Source organism: Tympanuchus pallidicinctus, unplaced genomic scaffold (assembly GCF_026119805.1).
Source record: "Tympanuchus pallidicinctus isolate F22 unplaced genomic scaffold, pur_lepc_1.0 scaffold15, whole genome shotgun sequence".
Lineage (NCBI taxonomy): Eukaryota > Metazoa > Chordata > Aves > Galliformes > Phasianidae > Tympanuchus > Tympanuchus pallidicinctus.
In genome coordinates, this window is record NW_026294669.1 from 2142157 (window position 1) to 2157765 (window position 15609).

The 15609-nt window shown below is 39.9% G+C and overlaps 1 protein-coding gene across 1 annotated transcript in view; it reads right to left on the reverse strand.

Moving 5' to 3' along the window:
• Positions 1–591: 591 nt before the first annotated feature.
• The window catches only part of EPC2 (enhancer of polycomb homolog 2), a 40891-nt gene continuing 25873 nt past the window's right edge, over positions 592–15609 (reverse strand). Inside the window, exons 7-14 of the mRNA XM_052675751.1 lie at positions 14880–15071; positions 14448–14537; positions 13364–13500; positions 12916–13259; positions 7065–7201; positions 5300–5459; positions 3273–3606; positions 592–1873 (exon numbers count right to left, since the gene is read on the reverse strand). Coding sequence (XP_052531711.1) covers positions 1801–1873; positions 3273–3606; positions 5300–5459; positions 7065–7201; positions 12916–13259; positions 13364–13500; positions 14448–14537; positions 14880–15071 — 1467 coding nt within the window. The 3' untranslated portion in view covers positions 592–1800. The remainder of the gene's footprint in view (positions 1874–3272; positions 3607–5299; positions 5460–7064; positions 7202–12915; positions 13260–13363; positions 13501–14447; positions 14538–14879; positions 15072–15609) is intronic.

The following is a 15609-nucleotide window of genomic DNA, read 5'->3' on the forward strand; positions in this document are numbered from 1 at the left end:
TCTTTTTTTAAAGAGATGCACATGTCTTTCTTTTAGATGCTCTCAAGAAAGCAAAATGCTAAACTAGAGTATTAACTACAGTCCAACCAACAACAGCCCTTGGGAAAGAGCACGTGTCTAAACCTACGTCAGCCTTGACAAGGGTGGCAGTTCATAGAATCACAGCATGGCCTGGGTTGCAAAGGAGCACAGTGCTCACCCAGTTCCAACCCCCTGCTGTGTGCAGGTCGCCAGCCACCAGCCCAGGCTGCCCAGAGCCACATCCAGCCTGGCCTTGAATGCCTGCAGGGATGCGGCATCCACAGCCTCCCTGGGCAACCTGTGCCAGTGCCTCACCACCCTCTAAGGTTCCTTTGGCAGAACAAGACGCTGCTCATTACCCTGATTATTTCCAAGTCTCAGGTTCCAACTGGAGGATGATCCTTCCCTACCACACACTTCAAGAAAAAGAAATAACCACACACACCAAAACCTTCCGCAGAATTAAATACAAGCACTGCAACCCAAGTCACCATCAAAAGACCACTGATGTTGTCTGAAATTCCCACCTGCACTGCTTGCACGATGTGAAATAAACACATATGCAACGTGTCCATGTTTTGATATGTATTTTTATTTCCCTGCAGTTTTCACTTATCAAGAACAAGTAACAGGGAAAGTTGTCTGAACTAGTGCATAAACAAACATTCTGAAACACCACTACACGTATCTAATTTACAAGAACCGTATAAAAAAAGTCACTAAAACACTACACTACGAAGGTGTCCAACGCTTACAGTCAGACTTTTTCCAACCCGTTACTTGCCTTGTAGCCACAGGAAAACTCTCCAAAATTGAAAAGACGATCTTGCCACAACCCTCCCTCCCCCCCCACCACCTGGGATGGCTCGATATCTAGACATCCAATAATTATTGCAATGATATATAATGCAATACATACCTGGTAAAATATCCTTTACGTGGTGTGTTACAGTTTTAAAGCCGGTTAAAATATGCAGTCTTCGGATAAAATGTAATTGGTTGAAAATTTTCTCTTATCTGCACAATTTTACATGTGCTAGATGCATAATTTTCCTAGTCAGGTTTTTTTTTCTTTCCTGTGTAATTATTTTTTATAAACTGGTATTATAAATAGAAATATACATTCAAAATATATGGAAAAGTGAGTTACTACATTAAATTTGCATGTATCGATCCATCCCTTTCCCCTGCACAGTAATAGAAAATACTATTTTGCCTTGAACTTCGTATTTGACAGTGAAATGCCACTAAAGTATTTACCAAAAAGTCCATCTAGTCAAATTGTGAAACAAAATGAACCAAGTGAAAACTTTACATTTCCTTTAGAAAAAAATTACAAGAATTTTGTCTCCTAGCTATGAATCTTTAACTTTTTTTTTTAGACACAAAGTTGGATTTATTTGTACAAGATACAAAATGTAAACATGGCAAAATAAATAGTTAAAACAAGTGATGCAGGATCCCATTTCATGCTCATGATCCCATTAAAGAATTATTTTTTAATCCATTCAGTTGCAAATTCAAGTGCAAAAGCATGATGATGAATATCTACTATTCAAGTAACAGAAATAATATTGATGATACAAATAAACTATTTTACAAGGTAGTGATTTTCCCAATTTTACAAAATTTACATTATATATCGACTTAATACACGATATAAGGATAGTCCATTTAGGTCCATTTTAGTTCTCTGTGATCCACAGAGTGCTGTGTTTTGCATTCAGTTGGAATATAAATGACTACACCGTTAGCACAGGTTGAGACACTGATTTGAGGTTATGTCACTTCCATTGCTACTGTTGTCTCTGCTATGCCATTTAAACCCAGCCGTTCTGGTTCATGGTTCTCTCTGCAACAAAAGAAGCATTCCATAATTACAGACAGAATACAAATATTTCCTTATGCAATTTCAGTGATTTCTTACAGGCTCTGTACTATTACACAGCCATTAGTTGGATCAAGGACAAACCTTAACACATGCACTAGACAGAAACAGACCATTTAAAACTAAATACTGGCATTTAACAATTGCTCTGACTCCATTAACACTGCAGTTCCTTCCACAAGATTATTAACAGAGATGGCCCAACTTCAGTGCATTTAACTATAAATTACCAGCCCAAATTATGGATAATAAGAAGAAGTCTCCCGAAGGAACAGAGTCAAGGTATGCCATTAGGACGTGCATAACTACCAATTATTCCATTAGTGAATTATTTTTTTTTCAGTTCAGTTTCAGCACCAGCACAAGAAATTCTAATTTCTTTCTGAATTTATTACCATTCCCTGCAGAAGAGCCTTAGGTCTGTTCAGCTAAGATGGTTCTTTTTCAGGCATATGCTGACTTGACTTGAAACACCCCTCTGACTCAATGGAAGCAAGACCCAAAGGCACTAATGATACAGGAGCATACTTTAAAGCACTTGCTAACTTAAAAATAGCTTTTTCACTCTCTGCACAGTGACTCTATTATACATGTGATTCTCCATCTTAAAAGCTCTTTTTAACATCCCTAGGAATGTCATGAAGTAATCCATACTGGATAAAGCTAATGCTCTTTTTCTGCTTTTTAACCTATGGAAAAGTATTTCTTTTTCACTTTCAAAGCATCTTACAATCTAGCAGAGACCTTTAAAACAGAGCCCAAATACTGTCATTTTCAAAAATGCAACTACTAGCCACTGCCAGTCCTGTGGTACACTTCAATATTGACTAAGTACTGGTAAATAATTATATTATAAATGCATATATAGCAAGATACAGGCTGGCTTATACCTGTTTTCTATTTTGAATTCAAGATGTGTGTACACACATGTATGGATAAAACAGATGTGCCAGCCTGCATCTTACATTATGGGCACACAGACCTGCAGAGAGAACACGTGGAGAGTTTGGAAGAATCTACTGGCAAATACTGCATAAGAAGGGACAAATAAAAATGGTTAGAATGAAGCCAGTTAAACACCATGGAAGATCACCAAAAGCGGTGTGCCCCAAACTGGCAGAAGTTATCTGGGTGTTCATCTGCAGAAAGACAGCACTGCATCAGCTCTTCTCTTTTGTCACAGTCACACTGACGATGCCAGCAGCTGCATGTTTTTGTGAGGCTGACACCACACCAACGGATCTCTTAGAGGGGGGGAAATGATTCTATTTCGTGCTCTCATGCAGAGTTGGGCACATCTACAGAGTCAATCAGGCAGCCCAAATTTAACTGGAATCTGTGCTCTAACTTGCCCTGCACTTACCTTGCTATACTGCTGATGGCACTGCTAGGAGTTACCTTTGGCACTCTGTCCATACTGGCAGCAACTGTGGCAAGTTTTAAGGCTGTTGGCGATGGTGCTGAAGTCCTTGTATTAATATGCACATTGACTGGAGAAACAACACTGACATTGTTGAGGTGCACTGCGTTAGTCAGGCAAGAATTGTTCATGGGAAGTGTTTGAGGGCTGCTCGTGCACAACGCTGGAATTAAGTGGTTTGTGGTGGTGTGGCCAACTGTCCTTACAAGCTGTACAGCTGAAATCCCTGGGCTGGATGATAAAGCCATGTTGGTGGAGTACAACGTTCTAGAGGTTCCTGTTGCAAAGCAGATGTTATTAATTAAAAACGTGCCGTTTAGATTTTAAGGCAAAAGATTAAATCAATAGTAATGATTTAAGTGTATGAGGCACTGGAATCATCCCTGTGTTACCTGCTTTGAAGGTTCAAACAAATGAAAAGTTTTAGAAATGTTTCCAGTCAAACTTAGGGATATTTTAAGTGCTTTTCTTTGTTTGCTTAATTCACAAAGACATCAGAAGGTGGAACAGATTGCATTTTATATTTTCCAACTTTATGCGTCTCAATTTAGGTGCCTTAAATTAAAGTGCAACATTTCCTATAAAAGTACATCCAATGGGGCACAGCTTAGGCAGGCAACTGCAGAGAATGAGCGAGAAGCCAAGTTCTGATGTTCTGAATTGCCTCCTCCCTCATCTGACTGGCAACACCACGAGGTACTGGGGACCAGCCTCCCTCAAGGCAAGAGAGTGAGGGGTACAGGACCCCTTTCCAGCTTACAGAGCAGTGCTGTCTGTACTCAAATGGTGGGAAAACTTTAGGTTCAAGTCCCAGCTAAAATCAAGCACAGCACATACTCAAACCAGTGGCTCTCAGGATTCCTCTTCCTATTCACTGACATAGTTTTAAGAAAATTAGAACTAAGAACATTTTTCCCTATTCCTGCAAAAAGCTGTTTTTACTTAATATGTTCTAATTTAAATCTTCCTATCTGAAGCTGGAATGGCTATTTTACATCACTGACATTTACAGCTTTGGAACAGTAACACAGACCTAATTTTATACGCATATTTGCAGTATTTTTCATCAACTCTAAATCTACTGCTGATACATGGTACACACATACGCCTGATCCTGTATCCCTCAAAACATTACACTCAGAATTCAGCAAGTTACACACAGTTGCCTTTTTCTTCACTGGATCAGTTCCAGTATATTGATTTTATTCAGCTGTGTTGAGCTGTTTCTCCCTCCCCCCCCCTTATTTTTTATTAATTATTTCATCATTAACCCAGCCTAGCAAAAGGTCTACAAAACTAATCACATCTTTAGCTGTTAAAACAACAAATTACTGTAAAAGCCTTCTACTAGTTATGACAGCCAAATTTCAAACACCATTTCTCTTAGTATCATAGCAACTGCACCAACATGATTGGCATTGTTTCTGAACCTCCCTGGCAGGGGGCAGCAGAGGCTGGGAGCAAGGCAGTGAATGCCTACTTATGTTGTGACTGAAGATGGGAGGAATCTTAAGAGTTATGAAACCTGGAACTTACAGTAACATCAGAGGAGTTACTAGAAGTAGTTAATAAGCACAGTTTTGTTTGAATAAGCAAGTGAGATAATGATTGAAAAGCACTGCAAATTTTCTGCATTCTTCTTCAAGTACTTGATTTTTTAAGCAATTGGTACCCTTCTTAAATTTCAAATTCAGTCTCTTTATAAAATGCTATCAATTATCCCTTTGATTATGAAAGATTAACAGAGGAAAAAGCCTACAAGAGAAAATGAAGAATGTTCTTCCATGGGTTGAAGAGCACTGACAGTTTTTATTACCAAACTGATGCGCATGACATGGCACAAAAATATCTAACAGTAAGACTTATAACCTTCAGTAGTAGTAAAATATACTGAAATTTTGGAGATGGAACAGGATCATTTGGCACGTTCTCTGCTCTGCACAAGACCATGAGTTTTAAGAATTCATCACCTGAAGGCTGGACAACACCATTAATGTTGTTGTGGCTGGGGGTTTGTTCCTTCGTTGCCTCACTGCGACCAGGAGCAGGTGCACTGACCACTGCAGATGCAGCAAAGTGGGCACTGGCTGAATCAAGTGTTTTTGACATGCAGTCAGAGGTGCTGGAGCCCTGGGGGAATAAAAAAGTATTTTTTATTTCTTTATAATCATCCAAGTACAAAGTGAAGAACTACATTCGTTAATGCGTTTGAGAAGTTTCCTCTAGGATGATTACTATGGCTGTAAGCTGTCTCCTCTGTCTCTGCATAGAAAATACACACTAACCTAAATCTACAGAACTCTCAGCATTCACAGCACATTCATTCCCATGGAGAAATTCATACCACAGCATAATCACCTACTGAATTTTGGATGTACAAACACTCTCATACTTCAGCTTGGAGAAAAGAAGGCTGCTGAGTGACCTCACTGCAGCCTTCCAGCACCTACAGGGAGCCTATAAAAAGTAGGGGAGTCAACTCTTCTAAAGGGTAGATAACAGCAGGACAAGGGGAAATGGTTTTAAGCTAAAGGAGGGAAGATTCAGATTGGATGTCAGGGGAAGTTCTTTACAGAGAGAGTGGTGAGGTGCTGGAACAGCTGCCCAGAGAGGCTGTGATGCCCCGTCCATCCCTGGAGGCGTTCAAGGCCAGGTTGGATGGGGCCCTGGGCAGCCTGGGCTGCTATGAAATGTGGAGGTTGGTGGCCCTGCCTGTGGTGGGGGGTTGGAGATTCATGATCCTTGAGGTCCCTTCCAACCCAAGCCATTCTGTGATTGTGTATCACTCTACCATTCTGCATATTTTTTTTTATTAAGTCCTTTCCAAAGATGGGAGAGGTAAACAGCACTGGAAACTAGATACAAAATGCTTAAAAAATACCTAGACATCAGCTTTCAGATTTTCTTTATCAGATAACTAAGCTCAACAGAAAACAAATGTTCATCCCTTGCAAGGAATTACAGATGAAGAATGTTTAGAATTCAGAAGTGTGGAGAACTTGGGGGAAGTGGAGGGACTGGAAAAATCAAGTTAGATACATGAAACTAACATTTTCCTCTTAGAAGTGATGAGTTTTTAGTACTCTCTTGACTTCCGTTCATAACAATGCATTATTACACGAAGTGGTTTTACTATGAAGTCTCTCTGGAGCACTTCTACACACACAGACACACACCAAGATAAATCCCATGACAATTCATATCACTTGACAGGGCACTGGCTATTTTTACATGGACACAATTAACGCATTATAACATGAAGTCTCTTACTCAACTTCTAAAACAAAGCCACGATGCATTACTAAAACAAGAAAATAAAACCACACACCAAGCAAACGCTGGAGGTTTGGGTGTTGAAACTTAAAACATTAGCTGATTCAAAGACAGAAGAAACATGAAAGGTATGTGCACTAGCTACAGCATAAATTATCTTCTGAGCACTATCAAGCAAACTGGGAAAGCATTTTGACCAAAACCCATTCTACATTCATTCCAAAACTTTATGTATTTATCAGATTGCAGAGGCATTCAAGGCCAGGCTGGATGTGGCTCTGGGCAGCCTGGGCTGCTGGTTGGCAACCCTGCACATAGCAGGGGGTTGGAACTAGATGGTCATTGTGGTCCTTTTCAACCCAGGCCATTCTATGATTCTGTGATGCTTAGCTTATAACAGAGATAAAAATCACAGTAAGCAAAAAGGAAGACAGGAACATATGACAATGTCAGGTACAGTACCTGTGCTTTTGGATGTGTCTGTTGCGAGGAATGCTGAGATTGTTGTTTCTGTTGAAGCTGGGCAAGTTGTTGCCTCTGCATTTGAACTAACTGCTGTTGATGTGTCTGAAACTGTTCTTCTGTGATACCCCCTGTTACTACAGAAAAAAAGAAAGGGAAGCCAGGGTTAAATGGGCCTGCACAGAACAACCACACCTCAGATGCAAGAATGGGCCAGTGCTGGATAACAAGTGGGTGAAAACATCTACTGTGCCAGATGCTTGCAAAGATCTTCATACATTGCTACACAACAGAGAGGCCAGGCTAAATTTGTTCGCTGTGTTCTTTTAACATTGATTGAATTAATAACAAAACGATTCATAGCTTCCACAATTTTTAAGCAACTTCTGTCCTTGGGATAGAAGTTTTCTCTCCAATACCTTTAAGCAAAAGCTTATAGAGTTGTTGGTTTTTTTTTTTTTCCTTTTTTTTTTTTCCTGGAAATCAGGAAAAGAACACCCTAAAAATCACAGCTGAGGAAGATGCGCACTGGGCTTGGCTGGATGTCTGCTCTCACAGTGAACACTTCCAGGTCATTACTTTAAAACTTCCCCTCCTTCAGGGCATAAACGCTGCCTTCTTTTCTGACACCAGAACATACTATGCAAAGGAAGCCTACACCTAACACTTGAGCACACTTATGTCAGCAGTGAAAAAAGGTGTTCTGCAGCTGCTAGTGTAAGTGGGTCACATGTATACATAGTTGGAATCCAGCCCTACACCAATCCTTTCTTGAAAGATTCAGAAACACACAATAACAAAGCTGATCTCTGTGTCACAAATGTCACGAGGTATCACAAATCACTGTTTATATTCATTTAGTATGACCTTTCACACTTTTCTCCCCCGAAAGTAAATGCTGACCTGAACAAGAGTTTCTCTATCAATCTGTTTTTCCTTTTAGAAGAGATGCTGAGTAACATAATGGCTTTGATCACTCATGAGAACTTGGTTGACACAACCCAGTAGTATCACACTCCCAACAAGTACGTATGGGAATGATGGAGTCAAGAAAAGCAGTTTTCAACATTCCTCCCCAACTCAAGAACTGCAAATATGATAATGTCAAAATACCAGCAGGTGTTCAATGCTAAACCTGAGTTTTGTGGAGTCAAAGCAGCTCTGGAACTAAGTTCTCCCAGGAACAAGTAAAAAGAGAATTCACTTTTCAAAGATTCCCATTAACTACATTTCAGCATTCTGAACTACATACTTTGAAGACCAAAGTTGTCATCCATCTCCAACACCTGGATGCTGCACGGATATCATTCATCTCACTGAGAGACAGTGAGACAACAGTAACATTGAATTGAGCTGTCTTTCAGAGCCTGACTCTTCTGTTCCCTAGCTGTAGTACTCACCCTTGTGCTGAAATTCTGAATAAGAGCCAAAATGCAGACTGACTGTAGAGGAATTACATGGGAAATTACTTCTTTAGTGCTTCACCATTAACACGAGCACCAAACAGGCTGGAAGAACACTTAAAAGGTTCAGTGAACTTACATTATTCACCCTATTAGATTCTTGGGATTTTATCATTATTTTCTACATATTCTAATAAATAAATAAAGTAAAATAAATAAAATAAATAAAATATCAAGCTTTCCTCCCCAATCAGCCATACTTAGATCCCCTCAAAGACTCTTCCCTCTTACTACAAGCTCTGAACTCAAAGTTCAGGCAGCTGAACCTGTTAAGCTTCCTCACAACAGCTTCCCAAAATGCGTTTCGTTACTAAAGGCAACAGAGCCAAGAACAGCATTATGGAACATTACGTATGTATGCAATTCTATTTTTAAGTTCTGAGGCACCAAATTCCATAATGCCTTCTGTTGTGTTCAAGAACAAGCCAATTTCATGCAGATAAACACCTTAAATGCATTTACCCCCTAATTAGCTATTTTCTGTCTGCAGTACAGGGGCATTTATCTTGACTCCAAGTTGCTGAGTCAAACTGATCACCACACAGTTTAAGGCTGCCCTACACGTTACACGCTCTCTCTCTCCCCTCCCAGTTTGACATAGGCCAGGAAGCCACAGAACACAGCTGCAGGGTACAGGGCTGATCAGCACAGCAGCATCCTAATTGTTTCTGCATTCATACTTGTCAGCTCCAGCCAGGCCAGTACCTATCAGCAGGGATTTACTCAGTCACAATAAACTCTGCTGTTAACGTTATGAAGAAAGCAGACACTCATTAGCACATCTACCACCATTTCATTTTGCCAAATTAAACAACTGAAGGCTCCTAAAGACAAACCCAACTTCTACAAAACTCCAAGGCAGCCTTTAAGGTCACGGCCAAGTGCAAGAGTTCTGTACTTTTCATTAAAACTTCTATTGACCAGTATTTCAGTTTGCACTGCTAAATATCGGGATTTCCCTTTAACCACAGTCTGCCTACATTGAAACACTACAAAACACTACAAAAAGTCTACATGAGAGTCTTTTGCTTTCCATCCCTAGACACCTTTGGCCCAGATTATGATGTCACTGCTCTTAGGAGCTTTAATCAAAGATCATCATTCAGGCTGCCCCACCAGAACAGTACCTCATTAATCTAATTACTTCTACGTGATATTTTATTCTCAACAGGATACCTCTAAAAAGTAAACGCCTGCTCCACATGTAGAATTCTGTACCTCAGAATGCCATCATCTCCAGTTGTCTTCTGTATCTATGGACACAGTAACTTAGCAGCCAGCTGTCTGAGTGGCTCCCAGGCACTGGCAGCTGACGCAGAGCGCTCTGGCAAATTGCTGAAGATTTTGCCTACAGCCTAATTCTCACTTCAGTTCCACAAGCAAGACAAGTTGCAGTCTAGGAATTCAGCCAGCCAGCCAAGCACTGCTTTGCCAAAGTAAGTTGTACCATCGACAAGTTCCTCGCAACCTCCTTCATACACTGCTTATCCTCATCATCAGCTTCTCTCATTTGTTAAACAGAATCCTTCCAGAGCTGGCTTTGGCAAAGAGACCACGTTTGCTTCCCAGGTGCAGCATGTAAGTTTACACAACTGATCAAAGTGATAAGATTGTTGTAGGGACCTTGTCTCCTTACTAGAGCACAAGCAGGAGAAAAATTCAGCTTGGAACAGAGGTTCTTTATTCACACACTGATTAGGCACCTTTATGACAAAACCAGTCATGCACTTAAGTCTTTGCTTCTGTTTGCACAATGCTTAGCATGGGGGAAATAGTGTAACAATAGTTTCAGCGAGACAGAAGTAAAAATATAAACTTTAAATACAAATAACCAAAGCGAGCATCTCCAACTCTTCTACAAACTAAAAAAAAGAACCTGAACAACAAAACTGATCATTCAGTTTAACTGTCATTTTTTCTTCCAGAGATTCTTTTATGCTCAAAGGTAAATCTGTAATCAAATTCATCTCTACAACCACTTCCCAAAAAGATCTGCCTTGGTGAATATGGCACCTATGTCCATTTAATGCACAACCACTTTTTGACTCATCCTTCAAAAATTCTCCCATTACTTACTATGTAGCAAATGCAAAACAGCAGTGCCTCTTCTTGGCTCAATTACACAGTAAACAATTTTGTTGCTTTATTGCACCCGATCCTTTCATAGAACTACAGGATCTGCTTTGTAGTCTGAATACAGAAACAAAAGAGTCTTCCCAACCCAAACATTTCCCTGTGCAGTGTACTCCAACTGCTGAGTAATCTCTGCTCACATCTGAACAGTCTTCAGACAGATCATCAGGATTATACAAAATAAATTACCGTTCCTCCACAAAGTAGCCTAGAACCATCACACATTATACAAGTACTTCTCTACAGTCTCTACCATCACTACTACAATGTCTATTTCTTTTTTTAAGCTCCAGAAGCTCAAATCCAAAAGCACGAGCTCTCATTGATTCACCACATAACATCAACATCTTAGTGCTTTAGTCCTACTGAATTGGTTAACACTCAACAAGAGCCAACCCTTTTCCCCCACCCATGCATGGCTTCCTACCAAAACAGAAAGATCCTCCCTGTCAAGCCCTTCACTGCTCCAATTTTCATTCATACCTACAGTAGGGATATTTCACAAATCTCTCCAACCTTTTTCTTTCACTCAGACAAATCAGCTTCTAACTCAAAATACTCTCCTAGTGTAAGTGGGCTCCATCCTCAGGAAAAAAGTCTCTGCAGAGCAGCATTTAAAGCCTCAACGTTTTGCACCTCATCCTTAGATAATATACTCATACTTACATTATCAGGAGAAATTCTACAGAAACACCAACTCTGCATGTATCTTTTTAAGCAACTAGCCTTACCTTGCTGTCACCATACTTTTCCATTCAAATAAAAACCCTGCAGTATGACTTGATCGTTATACAAAGAGCTACCAGCAAATTCTTTGCTGGTCCATCCTAGCATACTGTCCATGTTCCACATGCTTAACTCTGACAAACAGCATTCATTTCTGTTGTCTGCATTTGCTTTCACACTGCTTTTCTTAATTCTTATCAATAATCCCACCACACAGAACCGCCCCCTTTCTGTTACAGGTGCAATTCTCCAGTCTTTCAAGCTCTTTACAAACAAGAATTACACAAGATATGATCATGACACACTGTCTATTCTCTTCATACAGCAGAAAAAAAAATCCTCGTGCAAATCTCTTCACAATAGAAAAGTTGCAATGACTATGCAGCAGCTGACTTTAAAAGAGATGGGCACCTTCCACATCCACATGATGTTAATTATGGGATTTAGAAGCAGCCTGTTGTGTCACCCAGCTATCTTCTTTTACAATACCAAGTTCTGCATGCACACAACAGAGTGGGAAAACACTCAAATGCTTGTTGTGCTTGCTAAGAGATCTCTTCTGGCACATCTCCAACCGTCCAGCATTTTGAAGAATCATACATTCTTTCAGTAGTGCCAGTTTTAACATTGTCACTTGTTATAAATAAATCACTTGTTACATGTATTAGTTGTATTTGAGTCTGCTAATACAAACTTAGAGCAATTTTTTGCTTCTGGTTGTTTTTATTCCAAGTTAAGTGATCCTGTATCCAAATCAGTGACAAAGGGTGTACAAAGATGAGAATAGCGTTGCATATATTTGATAGTCTTGTGAAGATTCTACTTTTATTTTCTTAAAGCATACATGAATTGCCATCTTGCTCATCTGGAGCTGTAAGGTCACAAAACTGAATGGTAAGAGACAGCTGCATGAAGTGTGAGAGTTAGACATCAACCTTAAAGGAGGAGGAAATGCCCCCATCACTCTTCATCTGTGCCTGTCGATTTTCTGATAATCAGCACAGCAAGGTGTATCACTGTTACAGTAAAAACTGCAACACTGGAAGCCTCCAGGTAAAAACAGTGTTTTGTGCCTTCTTCATTTCTGCTCCGAGACTTTACTGATTCACTACTGGTTTCTGGAGATGGTTTAGCACGATTTAGAGAACTCCAAAAACATCTCCCTGTTTCCCACCCACTCCGATACCCTCAATAAAACAATGGCTTCTCTTCTACATTCATAAAGAGCACTATTCACTCCTTAAACAAGATGCGATAAATTTCATGTAGGCAATGCTGACATACAAACAGAATCCCTCCTTCACATCTGGCATGTTTAAGGCCAGCACTTTACCATGATTCTACCTAAATGCAATTAAAGCAGGAGGAAGAAAACTTAAGAAAAGCCCTAAGAAATATAACACAGTTCCCCTGTATCACTGGGTTTAGCTACACATCATTAGTTAAGGTGGTATCAGCCCAGTTCCAAGAAAAAAAGCACCATAACTTTGTATTTCAAGTTCTGTAAGAATTTAAATCCTTCTGCCTACCTGATATGCCGTTCTTGCTGGTGTTCAATAAAGCTACAGATGCTGCAGAAACTCTTTTATTATTCACAGTCTGCCCTGGTTTCCTTGAGGTACATTCTTCACTATCGCTGTCCTGTAGATTTAGTAGCCTTGGCTGAAAACACTGCAGTCGACATGATCTGATATTGCTTAGTATTTCAGAAAGGGACAGTCTGTTTTCACAATGTTTATTGGAAGCATTGGTCCGTGAAAAATTAGAAGAAAAGTCTAAAGTCTGGGAAGAGCTTGAAAAACTATTCAGCATTTCCGGGTCAATCTGTCTCAAGACAGGATCATGTTCTGTGGATATTCGGTCCATTATAACCCTGATTTAAAAAGATGGAAAAAAAAAAAAAAGTTAATTATGTTTCTTATATATGTGCTTTCATACTTTGAAGGGAAACAAAGGGTAAAAATAAGGCAATCCTACCTTCCACCCCTGCCAACTCGTCTTCTTGCAAATCCTATACACCTTCTTGGAATTGTAAGGGTTGTAAGGCAATGCCTGAACCTCAGTTTGTCCAATTCTGAATTTTCATATGAAGAATTAGTTTGGTCCAAACGAGGCTGCAAAGAATAAAGGAAAGCCCATTTGCACATTCCTGAAAATACAAAGTAGTCTGTGGTGTTCTCTACGTGATCACAATAGCAAGACACCTGCATGGCAGGAACAGAAGCAGGTGCCAGCACACATCTGAGTTGTGCAAAGAACTTACAGCACAACTTGTGGGAGATGCCCATGCTCTGAGTACTCAGGGAGATTGTTTAGGCTTCTGGAGCAGACAACCTAGCAACTAAGTTCCTCTCCAGTGAGTTACAGGCAGCCTTAAAGACTACACAGTTACAAAACTTATTTTGCCATGCAACTTCACTTCTCTGGTGGGAAGTGAGCAAAGCAAAACCAGACCCAGTGCATTACATTGCTTCTGTTGGTCCTCCATAGATAACAGCTTCCCATCCACAAATCCATACTCAGTATGAAGTTTCACTATCCGTGGTTCTGAGAAGATGATGGAATGTTTAATCAGACTTTCTCCTCTGCTCACTGCTACAACTGCAGTGTAACATTCTTCCAACATATCCACAGTTTGCAATAATTCAAGAGAAAGATTTAACTACACAAAAAAATCCTCAAATCTCTTTGCTTTTACAACCAGCTCCAAACAATGCCCACGTCTGAGAACTAAAACAAGTAGCAACCCATGAGCTTTATAAGCTGGGAACAAAGGATGCGATAGGAAAACCAAGGGGAATGCATGGAGGGGGTGGAGTCCTCCCATTCAAACAGTGGCTGAATTAGGCTGCCGTGCTTTGTATTGCCTTTAGGAAGTCAGAGGAACAGGTCAAGGAGAAATCTTCTTATAGAAAAACTCAAAGATTTTCTTCGTAGCCACCAAATCATCATGGTTTTCATAATGAAAGTGGGACTAAAAGAACTATTCCATTATCAATAGGCCAATGAAACCAAAAACAGAACACCCAAACACACTAAATGCAACAGCAGATAGCCTTACAGCATAATACTGGCATCCTGCTCTTCTCCTGAAGGCACAAGGTCCATCAGGATCATTTTCCTCTTCTGCTTCTGATACTGGTGAGGGTACCTAAGCCAAAAAGCAAAGTTATTCTTTCAACTGCCATGTGTATATAATACAGATATTAAAACACACAACTAATATACAGTAATCAATTGACTAATATGGTAAAAATGTATTTTTGTACTAGTTAGCATTTCATATATTTTATAAATACTGGTTTACATAATACAAAGTTCTCCAAAACACAGTTTGCAAGATGAAACAAACTCAAGCAGCTTCTGCAAATGTCTTGCATGCAGACCAACTGCCCAACACAGTTATTCTCCACTTCAAGCTATACTGTCCACATTCCAGATAGCTGAGTTCTCCATTTTCAGTAGGCTAAAAGAAATCATAACAGACTGTTACCTGTGGGAACTCATCCTCATCTGAGCTGTGGAAGTCATACTGCTTGATATCACTCTTGTTGATAACAGGCAAGGGCTCAGCAGAGGGCTGTTGAGCAGTTACCACACACTCCATTTTCGGTTTCTTCAGATATTTCTTCTTCTGACGTACAACATCTGATATCTCTTCCTTTAGAGATGAATGATGAGGATGCTGTTTGTCAAAAACAGAAAGAGATCCAATAAATAAAAGCACGTACTTGATGTTGTTTCTTCACCCCATGCCTTAGAAAAACATGGCTGCTCCTCTTCCGGAGCCTCTGTCCACTGGTGCAGCATGTTGAAAATTCAGATACAACATAGCATTTATTCTAAACATCTGAAAACCTCAAAACTTTACTTCCAATCACCTTTATAGAAGCTTATCAGTAAACTGAAAGCTTTCATGCTATGTGACTACATTAAGGGGTTCCTTTCTTTTCATCACCCTCAGGATACTGCAATTGGAAAGTCTGCTCCAATTACTTCCTCAGGCCTCAGTTTTCTATGCCGAGAAACTACAGCTTTCTTAATTGCTCAAATCTGTTCACAAAAAACATTTTATGTTTTCCAGCTCTCACATGGCTTATGTTTCTTGTAAGACTTCATGCTACTAGCTTTTGCCATGTTTTCATTTAATTTCTAAGATTTTGCTAACATAAATCCTCTCCAGCAAGCAAGTAAGCAACTGCAGCAATATTAAACTGTTATTT